This window comes from Dromaius novaehollandiae, chromosome 4 (assembly GCF_036370855.1).
Source record: "Dromaius novaehollandiae isolate bDroNov1 chromosome 4, bDroNov1.hap1, whole genome shotgun sequence".
NCBI lineage: Eukaryota > Metazoa > Chordata > Aves > Casuariiformes > Dromaiidae > Dromaius > Dromaius novaehollandiae.
The window spans coordinates 35,837,471-35,858,878 of NC_088101.1; the positions used below are offsets into that span (position 1 = coordinate 35,837,471).

Here is a 21,408-nt window from a genome sequence, read left to right on the forward strand (position 1 = left end):
CACGTGTTTCATGCAAAAGCAGAGATACCAGTGTTAAGCCCCCTGGTTCTTCATACAGGAGCCTGCTCTTGCAGCTGGGAATTTGCTAGGAAAGGAGTAGGAGACAGCAACCCACAACTGTGTGACTACAAGGATGTCCTGCACTACAGCCAGCTCTAAATCGACAAACATTTATCTACCAGGACAGGATTGCAAACTAATAAGGTTAAAGTTGTCTTAACAGATTATGAGACATAAGACTTGCACAGTATTGCCCATACACCAAACTTTGGGATTCCTCTCAACAAAGCAGGGTCTATGTGCCTGTGCTTTCATTTGCACCGTCAAGACAGCCTTTTCCTCTGTCATACCCAAGCCTAAAAACCATTTGGGCAAAGGTAATTATTCAGAAACTTCCCTGTCACAGAGGTGATGTTATTTCAAAACAGGGTAGCAATAACTGGGCAGTAATTGTCTAGAGCTTCAACATTCAATGATAATTTTCTGAGCAAGAGCCTTGCAATTACTTCTTCTTGAAGAGCTGCCAAGTTATTCCCAGGAACAGAGGCAACGACAATCTCTAGCTGTAATAAATCATGAACCTCCATGCTAGATTTCACTACGGCAGCTGCGTGTCAAACTCCAAGCCTCCCAAGCATCTCAAGGATGCAGTGATTGCCACCTACTATAGGAAATAAATCACTTTTGTCCCATATGACGCAGTTCTGCTGTCTGGGAAGCAGACGATCCAGCCTGAAGTAAGCCCAGAGATATAATCTTTCCTCCCCCTGTATTTTTGGATCTGCATTTCAAGACAAAAATGGATCCATACAGCTGTTCATGATGCAGATGCACTGCAATCAAACAAATTCGCTTTCACCTCTTAACACAGACAGGGGGAAAAAAAGCCGGTACTGTTGGCTGCTTCTGACACTCCCAGCCAGACTTCTGAAGGGCAACATAGGAAACATAAAACTGAGCAGCTGAGTCCCAAATCTGCTCCCAGATTCTGGTGGAAGAGATACAAACATAAACTTCCTACACAGTAACATCTGCAAAATCTTGTGCTAATAGATCCCAAAGAGATACTGCACTATATTCTGCTCTTATTTCCACTCCACATAGTTCCTTTCCCCCCCTCCCCCCGCATTGCCTAACAACCAGTTAGAGACAAAAGCCCACACTCTTGTGATACAACCAAAAACCAGAGTAACGTAGACAACTGTACCTAACAGTGAGACATACAACGTTAGACCACTTCAGCCTCCACCAGATAAGATGGCATGTATCAAACCAGATCAATATTATACACACATCCTAAAAAAACCTGTCTTCTTCCTGCACAATAATACATTCACTAGAATTGGTGCAAACATACAACTCCTTGCTGTGTATGACAGCAAGTCTGCTTAGCAGATTTCAGACAAACCACGCGTCTCTGATCATGGCACCTGACCTTTTTCCCCCAACAGATTCAACAAGACCTCTGAATTTCACTTAAGGATGACTCGGGCATAAGTTACAGTCAGAACTGATAGCACAGTCTCTGCTAATTGGTACACTTGTTTTTGCTCTAAACTAAATCACTGTGATAGCTATACAAACTACTACAACAGTTATGCTTTAAATGCTGTGCCTTACCTATATATGCCAAAATCTACAGTGAAAGCTAGGGAAGAAAAACAAAACTCGAGGAAGGAACTATACTCTCGCAAATCCTCTACAATTCAAATGAAATACAAATAAATTTTTTTCCAATTCAGAGTAGGGAAACTTTTTGAAGTGGTTTGGATAATTATGACTTGTATCTTTTTCATTTCACATTAGTGATACTGCATATATGACAAAAAATTTAAGGATAATAAGATTGCAAGAACAAATGTAAATGGCTACATAGTACCACCAAAAAAAAAATCTTTAGCTATGCTTATTTTAAGGATACTATGACTGTGGTGAAAAGGAATTAGGGAAAAAAAAAAGAAACAAATTCCCAACACACCAGAATGCTGAGAGAACACCAAAAAGACTAAGTATAACTATACTTTGCAATGCATAATGTGTCCATATCATTTCATTCTATTTGAAAGACTTAATAAAATCCCAAAGGCAGGAAACATGGATTTTTTTTTCTTTTGCTTCCTTGTGATACAAATAGAATAAAACGTGACTATATTTACTTTGGATTTTTTTTTGTTCATTTTCTGTTCCATATGCCCTGGAAGATTTCCAAAATAAATTCTTTCTAAATCCACTGGTTTTGATGCACTACATATTTGCACTGTGCATTCCCGTGTGTCAGAACTTTGCGGTGACCTACTTTCCTTGAATTTGACCCAAGCACCACGTTGTGTTGATGGGCCTAGTAATCCTCTCTGAGGGAAGAGTTGTCCCACCGGATAACTCCAGGCTTCCCCGACCTGGAGTCCTGGCTTCACAGCCTACACGCCTGTCATCATTCCACCACGTGGCGCAAGGTAACTACAACTACATACAATTGAATAGGAATGCAGAAGGATTGGAAAAAATAGGTAACCAATGCCATATAGTTGTGCCATGATTGTCTTAAAGTGTTACTGTAAGAGCAGTTAGCAGCTGCCTTTCTGCTCTGAAACCTGCGTACAGGGAAAAGGAAAGACTACTGCTTTCAAACACAAATGCCCAACACAAATGCGTGGGAGGGCCGCATAAGCCATGGGTTTAGGGAGATACGTCCATCCCTCTGCTCCGCTGCCCCAGGCTGCAACAGTACCCCCAGTATTTCATTGGGGGTTCGACCCCCTCAGCTCCCACAACAACCACAGGCCCCGGGACCTGACACCGCAACACCCCCGGCTCGCCTGGCACCCATGCCACAGCACCCCCACGCTCCTCCCCACACTCCCGCGCCTCCCGCAGCAACGCCAGCAGCTGCCTCAGCCTCTCCGCTCCCCCACAACATCTCCCCACCTCCCTGCTGCTGCAATGCCTCCGACGCCTCCTGCGCACCTTTGCTCGGGCCGCCAGCTTGGCGGGTCACGGCACGCCGACGTGACCAGCTCACCGCGAGCTCCAAGCTGATCCGTAGGCTCAGCCAATAGGTTTGGGTGCTGCCTGCAGGCTACGTGCACGCTGCGCTGTACCAGTTATATTTAAAACTGAGCTACCTACTGCCAGCTGAACAAGTTCTCCATTTTCTTACTGTCAGGCGGCTTCCCGTTGATTTTACTTGGGCTGCTTGACGAGAGATGTTATTCCAATATGTCTTTTAGCAAGTAAGCTAATGCCACTTCTGGCCCGTCCATAAGTTTAATTTTGCATTTGAGGGGCAGCATGAACGGAAAACAGCCCTTTGGAGGAAAAGCCTCTCTCGCTATACTTGCTCCTGGCTATGTAACATGTTAGTACCTTTACTTGGCTATTTTTGGAAGTTTTTCACACAGACGGCTGTTACCCAGGAAAACAGTTAGCATGTGCCAGAGGCTCCATGGTAATGATCCATGATCTCAGCCAGGAATAAATTCAAGGTAATGAAAGTCAGCTCACTCCTCAGCGAAAGAAAATCTCTCTCATATACCACAAAGTACCATAACAGTCACCATAAGGCAGCTGATGCCCAGCTCTACGTGGTAACTGCTTCACACACTGAAGCCTTGAGTTCACTTGCTGATGTTTTATTAGATTCATGCTGTGCAGACTTTTAGTCCCCTTCTTCCCCTCCCTAAGAATTTGGGTAAGATATCCACTACGAGAAAACTGAACAAATTAATTTTTGGCTTTGCTACAGACTGCATTTGTCCTTTCTTCTTTCTTCTCCTGTCTTTATTACTACAAACTGCAAACAATTTATTAAAAACCTGCCGGTTAGAAAGTGGAAGGGTTTTTTCCCCCACTTCTGTTCACCGTGGGTTGTGTGATCGCAACAAAACAAAGAGCATGGAAACAAAAAGCTTTCACTTCTAGCATGAAGAAAGCCAAGCATGGAGAATTTCAGCCACATGGGAATTTCCTTATATAATGTACTGTATAGTGATTATATAAGGAGGCTTTGATTATTGTAACATTCAATGAGATAGGTGCATTCGAATTCGTGGACAATTACACTAGCTTTCATGTTTCTTCAAATAGTTAGAACACAATATAATACAAAACAATATAATACAAAACATTTAACTAGTTTACTCTGAGAGCAATTTATCATATTCTTCTATCAGAAAATTGTTCATAAGCAGCAAGAAAATAACGCCTGTTATATCCAATGCATATGATTCTTTCTTGAATTTTAAACAGAAAGATTTGCCCAGCTTTACCGTATTAGCACAAAATTTCATATGCAAACATTTACTGCTACAAGCGTATTCATAATTGTGAAAAACTGTAAATAGTATTTTTGTGAGACGCACAGTAAGAGGAGGAAAATCTGTTCTAATAGATTGAATTTGCTGTTTTTAATTTCCCAAACCACACACACCAAAACTTCAAAAGACAAAGCTCTGTTTTCTGTTTTCAACTGCCTGCTTTCATAACGCTAAAGTGAGAGCAGCTTTACTGCTGTTCCCTATACGTATATTTTCATTCTTTCAACTCTTTTCACATCTAAATAGATTAAACATTATGTAGAAGTGTTTTTGCCACTGAAGGACTAGATTTTAAATATACTGTACCTTCTATTTTACCTCAATATTTGTGTTAAGTGCCTTTTTTATGAAGGCAGATGTTTGAGAAAAATCAAAATAGTAGCTTGAAAACAGTAGCTTGACTTTGAGATAATAAAAAATTAAGACAATAAATACAAAACAAGAAAAAGACAGCATTTAAGTAAATCATTAAATTATTTCCCTTTGTCCTGAACATGACTTTGAGAAAAACGGAAATGCCCTAGCGGGGAATAAGAGGCAGACACTACACTGTAACATGTTGTTGTTGGTGTGGGCTTTTTTGTTTTCGCTTTTAACTAAATTGCCCATTAATTCATTTCTATTAACATACAATTTTGGCTGCAAGTAAAGGAGGAGGCATGAAAATTTCCTCACTGTATAAAGCCAATTACCTGTAATAGAAATAGTATTCCAAAGCCTTATTTGAAAATGAAGCAGAAAGAGCTCATGGTTGTGATTTTTCAAGGAGTTTAGTGCATCCACTTAAAGTGAGAAGTGCTTCTACAGCAATGAGATAGGCACCCATTTGAGGGATTAATCTTCAGGTAAAGTAACTACCAAAAAGTCAGTTCAATAGGCAAAAATTGAGCTTTCCATAATGGGAAAACATCTTTTCAAGTCTTCTTTCCACTTTTTCACCTGCAGGGAGTGTCCCTCATTTATAACTACCCTAAGCTATAGATAAACATGGCTCCTGTATCTGTGATCATTACAGGTAGCTAGAGCTAATGGCAAACATATCACTATTTTCCTGAATGTCAATTCCCCTTTTGTACTTCTTGTATTGCAATGAGATTTTAAGACCATTCACTTGACAAAAAAGTAAACCACCAAGAGCTAATGAGATGATGTTAAGAATGGACACAAATCTTGTTCTCTGAGCCACTAAAATCTTCCAGCGTTGCTGTGTTAAACATAAGGAAATTCCACATGCTTGCGATGCCAAGGCCGCACAGAGCAGACGCCCACTCGGGTCCACCAGCCACCCGGGGAGCTGCTCCTCATGAGCTGCCCCAGGCACAGACGCCAAGAGGAAGATGATGATCATCCCTTCGAAGGGACAGAAGCAAACTCCTCAACCCGAGCTCACGTTTCTGCAGCCAGATGGCCCCAAACTGACTACAGAAACATCATGCCACAATTTTCTTCCTCTGCTCACAGTGGTGCGCGTGTTTCAGAGGAAAACATCCCGGCCTGCTGTATTAGGCTGAAAAAGCACCCAAGCCTAGAAGCCGTCATGAGATGTGAAGGGACTGGGCAACAACCGCCGCGGAGTTGTCCGACTATGCTGCTTTGGCCTGTGCTGTTCCAGTGAGCAAAGGAGCAACAAAGGATAGCTGCGAAAATGCACATGCGAAGTACTTACAGAAAAAAATGACACATTTGTAGGCTTTTTGGACAGTGCTATAAGGTTTAGAATAATCATGACTATGTTACAAAAATCCTTAGCTAGCTAAAATAAAATAAAAGCTACAGGAAAAGGCTATCACTTACTATTCATTTCCCTCATTTAAAGTAATTTCCAAGGCATCCCTTTACATTTTTACAAAATACAATTGGTCTCATCACTATACAACAGTTTTCCAAAGAGTTAGGTCTTAGAGAAAACCTTTGCCTGATGTGAGGCAGCAGTTCAATTTGATTGACAAAGCAGGTAGGAAAGAAAAAGAAAACGGAAAATTACAGAAGAGAGCAGATCACAAGTTTCCCTGAAGACACAGGAATAGGGAGGAGTTTGCCTCAACTAGGAAGAGGTATAAAAAGGTAGAAAAAAAGCAGGAAAAAAGCAGGATACTTTCAAAGAGAGAGAGGTTTTTGCAAAGCCAAATCCTCCCATTGAATTTTCAAGGGCTAGGTGCAAAGAGCAGTCAATCTACAAATGGACTGTAAGTTAACATACCTGTGACTTTCCTGGTCTTGACACTTATCCTCGATTCTCCTATAGAGTCACTAAAATAACACAAACCTTTTCTTATACCATCAGCCACTTCAAAGAGACTTTATTTCAATCTAAAACCAAATGAAACTCAGACGTTTTAATTTCCCTTTATATATCCAGATTTTTCCTTCATATCTTTAATAACAGCATTTAGAAAGAATATATATTCTGAAGCAAAGCAAAAATCTGAGTGTATCATCAATATATATTAATGAAAAAATACTAAATTACTTTGAAAAGAAATGTGAAAATCCAAAGCTTTGCTACAAGTATTTCTGTAGATAGGACAGAGGTTCTGTGCAGCACTGCTCTATTAAAAAGAAGGAGATAGTAAGAGCTTCTAATTTAAGGCAGTATTTCTCTACAAATCCTGCAGAGGTATACATAAACAGGAAGGGCACATTCACATTTAGAGGGATAATGTTAAAAATACTCCATCCAGAACTGGCATTTCCAAGGTATGCTTTATCTGCTATAAAATTAGGGGGAGAACCTTTAAGTCTCTCACAAATAATTGGAAAAAAAAAAAAAAAAAGGAAAATTTTAAAGTGTTTTTCCTTCAAAGAAGAACATTCTCAACACTACTTCAAGTTTAAAAGAAAAAGAAAACTTGTCAGGAGTTTTAACATTCACAGGAGTGAGGAGCTAAGAACATTTGCTACAGGCAGGGAGGCAGGTGATGTGCAAGCTTGTGCAATTATCCCTGCTAATGCATTTCACATACTGCTCAGCAGCGTCTCTAATATTCAAGCCGCGGGCCTCTCTAGCAGAGATGGCAAACCATGCCAAGCCGCATGGCGGTCCTGCGATACAGAGCAGTGCCCACCCGGGAACACTCAACCCTGTCGCTTTGGATTTGCCTTCAGGACTGACTTCCTTCCTAAAACACTTCCCTCGTGACAGACGGTCTCCATGTCCGCTCACCCCAATGAGATTCAGTTTTAATGGGGATACTTGCAACACCAAAAAACTGAATGGCAACAAATGAAGACCAACCTTTTGTGCATTTTTACTCATCATGTCAGAGTTTAATAGAATATTCAAACCTAAACAGTTAAAAGAAGAGTAATTTGAAGCCTAAATATCCTAAAACTGTCACTTTATAATGAATGTTCCCATGTCCAAAGCTCCATTTCTATCTACATCACTCTTAAAATTGCTTAACAAATTGACCTGATTTTGTTCTCAGTTATTAAGAGAAAATTTGGGAAATAAGGCAGGCAAGACCAGACAGCAGACAGTGTAATATCTCAGTTGCCTGGTATAGGCCACATTGCTCCTTGCTCTCAGGAGCGTGTCTTGGGATGGTTGCTAACGTTCTGAACACCACACGCGAATGCCAGCGGGTGTATCTGTCCAAAGGCAATTCTGTTTACCTGCTGGTATTTAAACAGGAAAATCATTATTTAAGTTCGTAATCTTAAGCGTACATAAAATTTCTGCTTTTGAAGCTTACTCTCCAGCTTCCTGGTTTCCATCTCTTCCTAAAGGGAAGGGGGATGTGCGAAGGGGCTCCGCAGAGCCCAGACTCCAGAAGCCGGTGCAGAGACTCCCGTGCCCTGCTGCCAGCACCCCTGCACGTTGAGGGAAGAGGTGGCAACCTCACTTATTGCAGGTCACACCACATCATCAGAACAGCATTCGCCCTGGGATCTCACTGCATTAAACAAATTCCCAACTTAGCAGACAAGAACGTTTTCAAGCCCACTTTACAGACAGAAAAGTCTGTATAGCAAGAATTTAAATCCAGGTTTAATTGCATTAAACTAACCCAAGTCCAATGCAGATGTGAAAGCAGAAGAATCCATGGTAGAAAGCCACCAAACAAAAGCCTCACCGCTGATAAATGTTACAGTACTTGCCCCACTAGTGACTAGACATTCCTTTCTCTTAACATAATACACATTAATCTATTTCATATTTGCTGCAGCTCCGTCTTGTGATAGTGTTACCTGGTTTGTGCTATATGGTATTTCCAAAGAGAATGAATCTTGCTTCAGCACTGAAACTTGCTAGACCAAGTTGAGCAAACGCGCACACCTATAGGAAACTAATGGCATGCCTCTATAAAAGGAGTAACAGCTAACATTTTAACAGCATATATTATGAGCCTCTAATTCTGATGCTCTTGGACAATGACTCAGAGAACACGTGCAGCCCAAGCGATAGGACAAAACTCAACTATCAAACCTTAAAGACCGTGCGACTCAAGTCGGTGAAACATAAACAAAGCGGTTTATGGCAGTATGTGAAGAAAATCTTTGTGATGTAGAAACAGATGTCGCTGCACATTTTTCAGAACATGGCATTACCTGCTGCTTTGTATGTACAGCTTCACTGGATACTTTTAAATAATATTCTATTAACGTTGTATTGACTTCCTTACTGCAGCTATATCAAAGTGAAGTAAAAATAGTATGGTCTTTATTAAAGTTTCCATTTGCATGAAAATTCGCAGTAACCAAAACAATCATCTTAACCTAGGCAAACTAGCCAGAGCAACAAAGATTGGGTTTCATTACATTTAAAAAGCCTTAATTACACAAAATCTGACACAGCCAAGAAATAATTATGACCAGCACAAGACAGACACGCAGAAAAAGTGAAAAAAGTGCAGCTAGAACCTTCAGTGTGTCAAGCACAGTGAAAGTGATACCAGCTGCACAGTACTTAAATATAATTAAACTGTACTTCTTACATAAATGTGAGTTAAATGACAGGCAAGAGTGAAGTTAACTATCTGCTTTCTCATACAGGCATCACAAGGTTATTTTTAAATCTGTTTAAAAATGGCAGCACAAATAGCATATCAGCAGTGCCAAAACCATTGTGATCGTCCCTCGTCAGGGAGCACAGCAACAACCTCTGTGAGCAAACTGAGCAGCATCCAGTTACTACAGGGTTATGGCAAAAATCCCCAGGGTTTGAAAATGAGGCCTAGTCTTCTTGTACTGACAGAAGCAGGTTTAAGCAAAATACAAGCAAATGCTTCACCCTGTGATGTACAGCCTCACCCGGGCCCTTTCCCCATCTTCCTTACAGTCCTCTATTTGTGGCAGCAAAATCCTGCTCAGAGTTTAATTAACGCGCAGAATTCAATTCCTTTAGTTTCATTTTAATTACAGGAGAAATAAGAACAGAATAACTAAGCATATATTTGAATTGCAGCATGAAGAGGGATTGCAGCTACTTTAGACTGGTACATCAAGTACTGGCAGCAGCGTAACCTTGGCATCATGGGAATTTAACTACCACAGCTTCTTGTCCAACTTCTGCAAAACATTTTGCTGTCCAGCCCAGGGTCTGTGCCGCCAGAAACGCCGTGAAACCCACGTGCGAGACAGGCTTAGGCCCACTTATGTGGGCTGGTGACAAATCTGGCTGGTCTGGAGTGCAACTTCAAATAGGACAGCCTACGTAACAGCCCCGGGCTTTCCCTCCCCCCAACCATGGGTTACCTGTTTGCTGCTGTTTGGAGGCTACCGAGGCTGCATGCAGCAGGCATAAGCTGTGGCTGTAGTTTGTGTGGACCAAGCAAGCTAGCTTTTTTGTAGCCTTACAGGTTACCCAGTCTTAAGCATAAATCCACAGCCCTCCGAACAGGCTCGCTCCCAAAGGGACACCTCCAGCTTCTTGGGTTGTAATGCCAGCACTGAGATTTGTGCAATTGCAGCTACATTGGTAACGGTACTTAGCTAGCTCATTTAAAGTTCATTTTTACAAAGAAAAAAATAAATCACCTGGATTAACAGAAAACTGTGATGGCTTCCAAATATAGAAAGGAAAGCCAAGGCATTAGCTTTACCCTAGCTGATATTGCAGGAGGTACACAGAAGCCCAACCATGACTATAATTGAAGTCTCAATATGGGCGGCCCAGGATCATTCACACATGCTGCAATCAACCTTGATTTACATCTTACAGTTTATTTTATTTTCTCCTTATCTACATCCAGTGTTAAAAAAGCTAAACACAGAGATGGGAATCAACATTTTCCCCTACAGAAAGGTACTGCAAAGTATAGCTCTAGAATGTTCTACATAAAAACCATATAACTGCTGTGAAAATTAAAAGGGAAAAATGTTCTCGCTAGAGATTTATGAGCTGTGCTTCTGGAACTCTCTGGGATAGACCCTAGTCCTGCACAAAATTGTAAGGAACACTTATAAATTCTCAAAGTCTGTAAAAACTTATCAAATTACATTCATTTTCTAGGCTAGATCTTTATAATTTGTCCTGCACAAGAGGCAGTATATAGCTCTGCAACCAGAACTGCAGTGCGCGCACAGCTCTGTGAATTAAGACCCTGCTTTCCCCTAGGGATAAGATATTATTATCCATCACACTGTCCGTCACAAGAACTTAGGAACTAGAAGGGAACGGACAAAGTCAGACTCCTTTCCCTCAATGCCTCTATCTGTCCAGGGGTGACAGCTCTAGTGAAGAAACAAGCAGGTCTTGTCTTAAGCCTCTGCAGTCTGAACCACAACCAAAAATTAACACACACATTCTGAAAATGTGTGCATGGGTGGGTGGGTGTGTACACTCACTTTTGTGTGTGTTCATATACACAAATTCTGGGTTCCGTCTTTATAACCTCTTATTTTATTAAGTTATCAGCTATTCTTAAATTAAACAAAAGACAGACTCCTTGGTCCATAAAATGAAAGAAATCCACATTCTGTGTCTCAACTATTCCACTAATTCCCATTAAATTAACAGTGGGAGCCAAAGGTCCAACCAGTTTGCTCACAAAGGTCCAAAATTTAAACAAGCGGACATCTACAACTATTTACCGGGGGGGGGGGGGGGGGGGGGGGGGGGAGGGGGGCGGCATTAGAAGCCCTTCTAAACATCATATAACAACTTCACTACCATAAGCCATTCAAAGACAGCCTCAAGTTCCAAGTTACACATTTAATTTCCTTCTTATGGGTAATGAACTCATATACAGTCATGACATCAGAGAGTCTTTGATCATACTGGGGGCCAATTAAAGATATATAAAGAGCAATTCAGCTAATTACATACAGGTGTCAAAGGCCATTTTGGATGCCCAAGAGAAATCTATAAGCTGGACTCCTGCTGCCACAGAAGAGAAATGCAGATCTCCCATAGGTCCAATCATACCTTCCAGCTCTGTAAGGCTTAGATCACCTGGAGCACATAAAACAGCACTCAAGGCCTCTGTTTAGGCATTTAAATCACTCACCAACAGCCCCATTGACCTCCATATAGCATCTCATGTGAGTAACTGTTTCTCAGCAAAAGAAGCTGACAGTGCAACCAAAAATGTATAACAGTGGAACCCAAAATGATTTGCCCTTAGGAGTCATACAGATCTTCAACTCTTACAAACCAAAAATAGCAGCAGCCATAGAGTTAAAGGTATCACCACGCAAGAGATTAAAACAAAATACAACCATCATCCTCAAGCATCAAGTTATAGGCTTTATCATCATCATGGTTTTGGCATAAGTAAAATATCATCAGTAACACATTTGTGAAAAATTATTCACAGTGTTATTACCTCAATCTATTCCATATGTTGCCTGCCATAAAAAGTACACAACAGTAACCTTTTATTTGCCAAAAGTATCTGTGCCGATTCATGTAACCAGTTAAACAATAGCATATGGCTAGTTTTAAGTACATGGTTCTTTTTCCCTATTTTCTAATCCACTGACAAAAAAAAAAAGTACATTTTAAATAAAGAACAAAAGCAAAGCCAATTCTACATAACCCTGTTTCCCCAATTTCCAAACCTGCTACAGAGGGCCAAAGAACAACACTGTGAGAAACTTAATCTTCAATAAAATCTATGCAAGAAATGAGGCAAATCACTTACCGTGTCTTGAGATTTATCTTTGACATCATAGACCGTTAGTTTTATTTTAGTCTCCTCATAGATGGGGTATTCCGGTGGGAATGTCACACCAGTCAGGAACAGTGGGTCTCTTGTTCCCTGTGCCACACAAGCAGACATTCAGGAAGGTAGCAGCTGGACAATATGCAGTATGCAATTATGGATGCATGTACGGAAACTATGGGCTTTTTAAAAGTTAGTTAGTTTTCTACAGTAGAGACAGACATGAATAGTTAACAGGCAGAAACAAAACTGAACAGCATTAAAACAAACTCATTAAACAGAATCTAACAAAATGCCAGCTAGTTCAGCCAGCAGATATCAATATTTGGAAAAATGGCCTGTAAAAGACAATACCCTTCCTTCCTATCATACTTTCTTTATATATATACACACATACACTCATACATGTGCACACACACACCAGTACATTTCAGTACCTTCCTTACAATTAACTCAGTATTTTAACCAGTGATTTCTAAAGTAAATGAAACCAAACCAACCTCACTATTCTGACAGTTTTCATCAACTGGTAGGTGTTCAGCTCCAGTTAGGTCCCCTGCTGAGTAGGCTGACACCAACAGTGTAGTTCAAGGTAGCCAGTACAAGCTATAGAAACTCCCTGTACCACACTAAGGGAGTGACTGACTCTGGGGATTACAACTCCTTTCTTTAAGCAGTAATACATTGGTGCAGTATGATAACATCCTTTGCTGTGTAACATTATATACATCTTTGTAATATTATATGTAAAAATGTATTTAGATATAGAGAAGCAACTATATTATAGATAGAAACATTTTTTTATATATTTCATATATAACTTATAGATACAGAAACATTTAACTGAATCATTTAAAATATTGCTTATAATTTCCTAATGTTTAATTGTAACAAAAAAGTTTGCTAATATTATTGGGCCAGTATCCTTAAATTTTCTGTTAAATAAAGGCTTTTGCGTGATGAATACAACTTTTACTTGATGAAAATTACTTTTTAGTAAACCTGCCCCCCCAAATGGAAAAAAAGCTTGACTAAGGAAGCTGAGAGCCTGAACACAATAAATTCAGGGATCTATTCAAATATTGAACATTGCATTAGAAAATGCATCTACTTCTGTCAAAAAAAAAAAAAAAATCTATTCCATCTTCTATACTACATCATTCCAGACAGTTTGCAGTGAAACATCCTTGTCAGATACAAGCTATTTGAATTAAGCAGCTTCAGGATGGTTGATGGCTGAAACCATGACAATTTAATTAGGAGTCAGTTGAAACTGTAAGATCACACAAAGAGCTCATGAAGTATTCTCATTATGTTTAAGAGTTAAAACAAGCCTTTGATAAAGTAATTTGGGGTGAGTATTTGCAATAGGACTCCTCTATTCCTAATTAATCCTTCCAGTAAATTGAACAAGTCACACCTATGTTGTCTGCTCAGACTTAAATCATTTTCTTTACATAACTTTTCCTGTTTCTGACACAGATGCTTACTGGAGAAAGTGAGGACTAGCAAAGCAGCCTCAAACAACTTTTGCTACAATATATAACACAATTTACAAATAATTTTATATAAAGCCACTCACAGCCATTTCATATACATGTGCTTTTTCTAATTATAAAAGCAGGCTAATGTTTTTCAAGTTGCAAAAATGTCACCTTTCTAATGGAAAAAAAAATGGAACAAAAAAACAGAAAGGATAACAAACTACAATAAAGCAACTATGTGCTTTTACAATTTAAAATGTTTTCCAAAATCTCTGCACTCTATTTTAAAAAGCCTTGTTCTTTCATGCAAACTACTATTCTGTGTTTCATTCTAAATGCAACTCTAAAGAACTGGACTATTCTCTATGTCTCTGGTTGGAAAAATAAGACCTTTCATGAAAAGGCATGTTCAATTCTAACTGTTTATGCTGGTTAAATGCCAAGAACTACAGAACGCTCTCAGGTATGCTTTGCTAACAGCTAGAGTGTGCTTGCCTTACTAAAGGCTATGCACCAACTTGCTTTATTTCTCATTCACTTTCTAAAGAAAAAATGAGCAATTCACTAATCAACGTGTTAATTGAAAAAGAGAGACGCTCACCTCCACGATTTCAGTGCTGGAATACCTTGTCAGAATGTGCTCTGCTGGATGCACAACCGAGACTTGTATAAACGTATTCAGCTTCCGATCACGGGTAGCAGCCACTAGATCCTTGCATGCTGGAGACGGTACAAAAGAAAAACAAAATGCTAAAAGGAAAACTTTGGGAAAATTCTGCCACAGGCACAGGACAAAGCAAGCTGCACTACAGCTCCAGATGAAACCTCTAGACGCGAGCTGGTTTAACAGAGGAAGTCCCTTGGAAGTAACTTACAGAAATAGGAAGTCACATGCTGCAGAACTCAACTGAGATTTCGTTTCCACTAAACATATTTGCAGCTTCTGCAAAGCTCCCTGACAGAGGCTCATCAGCTCCTGTATATGAATGTGCGCGCACGCACTAACACACACCGTCAGAGCAGGTAACTTTACATAAGCTTTCATTTAATTCGCCACAACACCTCTCTTAACAGCCTAATTTGGTCACCTCTTGCCTGACAAACTTCACAGAATTTGACTATTTTAAAGACACTCTAAATCAGTTAAAAGCTATCACTGATTAGCTTGGTTTGTATCTTCTGGTACAGGAAAGAAACAAAAGCACTATAAGCTGCTCTGCAGAGCGGACCCGGACTAGTGGGACATGCGCTGGCTGAAAAGCAAAACCCATCCACCTTGTCGTTACTAAGGAACACGCTACAGTGAACACTGCGATGGGATCTATCTAGTGTTTTCTGTGGCGCATCAAATCACACGGGGATCCTAGAAGCTTGAGGGAGGAAAAGAAAAGCCTATGGCTTTGTAGAGGCTAACAATCCAGAAAGAGCTGGGGACAGCTCCTGGGCGTCACTGCCAACTGGGGGCTGCCTCGGTGCAGCTGACCTTTACCATTTTAAAGGTGAGCCAGATTATCCTCACAGCAAGCAAACGCAGCTCTGATGAGAGGCCAAGGCAAGGAAACCTCTGGTGCACGCAAAAGGCCAACTCAGCTTCATTTACACTTTTCTTCTTTGGGCTTGGATTTACTGCTTGGGGACTAAATAAAAGGAAAAGTGGCTGAAGCTTTGTTGCTGCTCTTCCAGAACAGTTGAGAGAGAAGGAGGAAACAATTAAATTTAACCTTCAAGGAATACTTTGCAGTTTCTGCTTAAACCTAGATTGCCAATGAACTCTCTCGGTAGACAGTCTCAAACTGATCCTATCATAATTTAGTGCTAAAAGTGGGATAACAATAAAGGCTTGTGCACGTTGGAGTCTTTATGAACAGCTGACATTATAGCATCAAACTTGAACAGCAAGTTGCCAACAATTCTTTGCTTCTAAGGCTCACCATGTTACTGAAATTACTCTAAATATCAGCACTACTTGACACAACCTGGAGAATTATTTGAGTAGGTTTACTGAAAAGTAGTTAGCAAAGCACAAAGGGTTGGGCAGACAGCTGCCTATTTGAGCTGTCTCCCCCCTAAAAGCTGACCAAAAGATCCTGAATGATAAATCTGGCAGCAACCACAATCAGCTTATCAAAACTTCCAGACACTGCCATCTTCCCAAAACCCTGATCTTGTGCCGCCACCCAATCCGTAAATGGCTATTCCACCTTGTAATTCTGTCCTTAGAACATCTCGCTGGCACACTGGAGCATGCTCTTCTAGAGGGACACCAAGAGAGCTGGTCGTCTTCATCAATACAAGCTGCAACACTGGCAGAAATGGTCCAATTTTTCACCCCTGTCCCCAAAGGCAGGCTAACCATGGACAATTGCATGAACCACCAGAGATGAGAGGAAGATATCAGAGGGAAAAAAACAGAAAGACAGAAACTTTGGAAAAAAAGCCTGCAACTCTGGCAAGAACCCTACAGCTGAACTTTTGTCAAAAGTACTGTCACATGATGAACAGCAGTAAATCCCTCATTAAATAACAGTTTGATTTAACTGTGGGAAATCTCAAGTACATTGACCAGACATGACTAATTCTTCTATCAACCAAGGATGCAGGCTTTCATCCTGTTAATAAAACCTTTAACAATAGGAAAAAGACTGAACTAAGTGGTCGCCACCGTGGTGATATCTGAGCTTAGAAGACTATTCACTTCTGCGATAGTAGGGAAATCCAGTCATTAGATCATCCTCCTGTAAAAAGAAAGCCTAGCAACATGATCTCAAATTTTACTAGGTAGAGTTGACATGAAAATAATTCATGTGCATCCTCTCCAATGGGGCATATCAGCATGAAATATCTGAATTCTTTGGGAGCCCCCAGTGCAGAACAAAAAATGAAATAAAAATGAAGTAAGATGAAACATTTATCTAGTTTGATGAAAGTTATTTGTCTCTTTATCATGATATTCAGCTACTGCCATTCACAACTACCCAGATTTCAGTCAGAGAGGCCATTCAATAAGGTTGTTGCTGGCAGGGGACAGAAGGTTTGGAGTGACAGAATTTGTCAGTTTGGGCTACAGTGCACCACTTCCCTTAAACACGCACCGACCAAAAGGTTTAACGAAACTTTTTTTTTTTTTTTTTTTAAGCTAATAGCGAAGAAGAAGAGAAGTGTGGTATATCCTGCTCACTGGATGGAAAGTTCCACAGTCCAACAGCGTTGTTACTGCTGTTTGAACTATTTCACCAGTAATATCTCTGAAAATCTTAGGTCTTCATAAAAAAACAGCCAACTCTCTTCAAAGTGAAATATTGCATGGCTGTGAAACCGAGATACAAGCTATACATTGTATAAATACATCCGTTTAGCATCATTGACATAAATTATTCAAAAAGAAACTGATGCAAAGCAAACATGAAATGCATGTTACCTGTCTGCTTTCTTACTTGAAAGTATAGCACAGTGAAAGCAGGTAACTAAGATCAATACTTTCCCTCGAAACTATGCCCAAGCAGACCACATACTTAGGTTGCGTTACTTTTCAATATTTCACTATGCTTGAATTAATTCTGGAAAAACTGATCAACAAAACTCAGTGGACTGAAGTGACAGTTTGTACATGCATGCCAAAAGTGTATGAATCTCCTCATTGTGACTGTTGACTCAGGGTGAAAAGCTTGAGTCATCCATTCCTCTGGTGAGCCCATCTCTGCTCAGTCTATCAGTGTAAAATGAATGTTTGAGGAAGAACTGCATTAGGAATAAATTATGCTTTATAGCAACAAAGAAAAAAAGATGTCAAAAAAATCCACTATACATTAAGAAAAAGAAAGAAAGAAACCAAAGTAATCACTATGTGTAGGGCAAGATGAATGGCTGAAAGGAAGCACTGGCCTAGAGTATATTTACAAATGTATATTTACAAATGTATATTTACAAATGTATATTTACAAATGTATATTTACAAATGTATATTTACAAATGTATATTTACAAATGTATATTTACAAATGTATATTTACAAATTTTGCATAGTGTGGCAGTCTACATATAAAACTGTTTTACGATTTAAAATGCCTTAAAACAGAAAACACTATCATTGTTATCCTTCAACACTTATTTTCAAAAGAATAAAGGCACAGAGGGAATATTTTAATTGTTGTTTTATTTCCGTGACTGTTGCTGTTCCACTATTCATAGGGCAATATTATTCTTATACAAATCACAGTAAAGTGCTTCTAGTCATGCAGCTACTATTAACTTATATGTTCCACAACCACTACGTTGCACACAATTTCTATCAAACTGTGTGAAGCAGATCTTTGATTCTTAAGTCAGGCCACACTCAGTATTACACTGCTCTCTATGCTGCCCTAGCAGGCGGGCTGCTCTCTGTCTTTCCCAGTGTGTGTGTAGGGCCAACAGAAGAGAAAGACTGGTTACTGTTTGTTCAAAACTGGCTTATGCTGCAAACACAGTAGAGATTTGCTGTATGACAGAGTAATGCAATCAGGGAGGACATGTCCAAAACATTACCTGTAAGGAAGAGTAGAGCACAAAGACAAAAATGAAAAAAGCCCAATGACTACGTAACAATGGGGGGGAAAAAAAGGCAGAAATGTCTGGAAATTCATCATCTACCTTCCCTAAAACTAGAACAATTCTGACCAGGCGTTCAACATGGCTCCAAGCATGAAGCCCAGTGGAGCCAGAAGAAATTAATCTGGCAAAGAAACAGAAGAAATGCAGCATCTCCCAAAACCAAGAAAGATCCAGCAGCTAGAACAGACTACATGGGCAGAGGGACTGAAAGACATCCTCTGCTCAGCAATCATGGAGTTGTTTGGGAAGGATGCCAAGGACTGGACCAAAAAATTGGGAAATAGCATTGACATTGCGATGCTTGTTTGTTTTTGTTAGATGGGAGATTGCAGCACATTTGCTAAGGTCTTGGAGTCAATGGATTCACAGAATTTGTGTATTAACCTGCATGGCAATCTGCGAGGTAGCTTTTTCTCTAACCAGTTACAGAAACCATGCAATTGCCCAGGACTTCATTCCTTCCCCTTTTCCAAACCAAGACAGATTCCGAGCAACTGGCAGGGGACAGGAATTAACCCTCACACTCCTGTTTTCTCCAAAGTACACTATTTCGCATGCATTCAGAACAGAAGATCAGTAGCATGCGAAGACAAGGGGCATAGACGAAGCTACATAGTGTGTACCTCATACACATGCGTGTACACACACGTGTATATATACATCTATGAACATACAGTGTTCATTTTTGTTATTTCATTAACATGACAGCAACATTGTCATCCAAAAGCAACTTAGTTTATAAATCCTAACATACAGCCTATCTTGATAGACTCTTGATGCACTGAGATGCAACTGAACGGACAGAGGGACACATTAAATGAAAGAACATTACATTCAGACCTGTGCTATATGCAGAACACCAAACACCACACTTTTCTTCCCTCTATCCTATTGGGGGGGGGGGGGGGGGAGAAAAAAAAAAAAGTATGCCTCACCACTGCTTTTGCCTCCAATGAACAAACAGGCCTAACCAAGTTTGCTGAAAAGAATACTTTCAACCAGCCTTCAAAAGAATATCTTGAACCACGAAAAGGGTTAGGTTAGTGTAGAGGCAACTGTGAGAGAGGGAAGCTCTCTCCGCATGGCGGAACATGCCTGAAAGCAACTGAGGCAAATATTTGGGAACTGCTATTGCTCAATGATGGCTGAGCCATTAACACCAGAATGGTGTTAATGAGCACCCCTCCAGCTAGCGCCCCATCATAAATAAGTACTATTAATTGGTTCACCCACTCATGTGTCAGCGGAAGTGCTTCAGTTTGCCTCGCTGGTGGGCTAAGAACACCTCTGCCTACAGACTAGGGAGAACAGCCAAGTTACTCCCATGGCAACTTGCAGGGAAACGATTCATAGCACAACACTACATATGAAAGGATGGAGCCGCAGCAATTCCAAAACCCACATTACCAGAACACAAGGGCACAGTTACAGAGCCATGAAACAAGTATATGTTAGAAGGGACGCTCATTACCAGTAACGGCTACCACATGTGCTCCGACTCAGGTAAACTCCGCAAGGAAAAGAATCTCTAAAGAGAAGATTGCCTTTGGACCACATACCCAAGTAAGCTCAAGAGATTTTTAACTTAAGAAAGGGCCAAAACGACAGCACCTGTCTCTGGGGATGAGGCACTTGTATGAAAATAAAACATATCTACTCTCTGGAACATACAGGTGGTTGCTGAAGTAACCTATTTATATCTCGATGAAATGCACATAGATAGTACAGTTAGTATCTTTCTGGGGATACCTGCAATCAACAGTGGGAAGAAAATTTCTACCAACAGTCCAATGAGAAATTCCTGACAGAGAAGCTGTGTCAGATGAAGCATAACGAAAGAGCTATGTACCACATCTCTAGAAATACAGGTTTGGAGGAGGAAAACAAAACAAAACAAAACCACAACCCAACCATTAACAGTACTCATCAGGAAAAATGTCAATCACTACCCACTTAATGTGCAACTAAAAAATTACAATTATTTTAGGTATCATTGAAATAAGATAGAAGTGAGGGCTGCTGGGAGAAAACGTACACTGACGGAGGGTTGGCATAAGTGGAGTGATCATGCCCAGGAGTTGAGATGCCAGCTGCACTCATAATCCCATTTGCATATGAAATGATAAATCTGGTTCAAATTACCACTGTGAATATCAGAAATGTTCTATTTCAGAACAAGTTCTGCCCACCCCGAATTTTGCAGTACTAGAGAAATTTTAGTTTGTTGCATCCTTTGTGTTTTACTGAAAGCCTCAAGCTGGACTAGGACATTAAGTACAGCACTTCCAAACTGTATCCTCCTACTGTCTCAAGGCAGACAAATGCAAAGGCTTAGAGCGTACCTTTGCACTGCAATAGCCATTTCCTCAGCATGGTTTTCAGTTCTCCTGACGCACTAAAGCAGGCCTACGTCATACTGCCGCCTTGCCATTCAGCCTGCACATCCCCACTCATTTATTCAGCTGAAGGATGATAGATGCAAGGGGCTCAGGAAAGTGACTGACTGGATCAATATACTTCTCAGAGGCATCCTATTTCCACTGCAGAGCTAAGTGCATGATTGCTTGTGCTAGCCATCCATTTAGGGCAATTTACATTTGGATACTGCATTAATCGATCACTAACGTGTTAGATTATCGGTTCCAGCATGTTCATTGCTACAGATCATGCCCCTCCAGCTTTTTTACCAGTTGCGCACAGCTGACTTGCGGCACCTCTGCGTTCTAGACTTCGGTTACACAGTGGCAACAAGGCCACAGAAGTGAATTTTTAGCTTTGCTTAGAATAGCTGGTTCCTGAAGTTATGAAAGGGAATATACTGCTCTTATTCAGTATTTTTAAATTCCTTTAACTTTTGAAACTACATTTGGGAATGTACGTGTCTGTGTATACTTTTTCTTATGAACAAATATAG

General features: G+C 40.3%; 1 protein-coding gene across 13 annotated transcripts in view; it reads right to left on the minus strand.

Moving 5' to 3' along the window:
* INPP4B (inositol polyphosphate-4-phosphatase type II B) overlaps nt 1-21,408 on the minus strand; it is a 400,661-nt gene that overhangs the window by 171,662 nt on the left and 207,591 nt on the right. For all 13 annotated transcript variants that reach the window (XM_064510757.1, XM_064510756.1, XM_064510754.1 and 10 more), the window contains 2 exons: nt 14,507-14,625; nt 12,401-12,517 (listed from right to left, as the gene is read on the minus strand). In XM_064510757.1, coding sequence (XP_064366827.1) covers nt 12,401-12,517; nt 14,507-14,625 — 236 coding nt within the window. The remainder of the gene's footprint in view (nt 1-12,400; nt 12,518-14,506; nt 14,626-21,408) is intronic.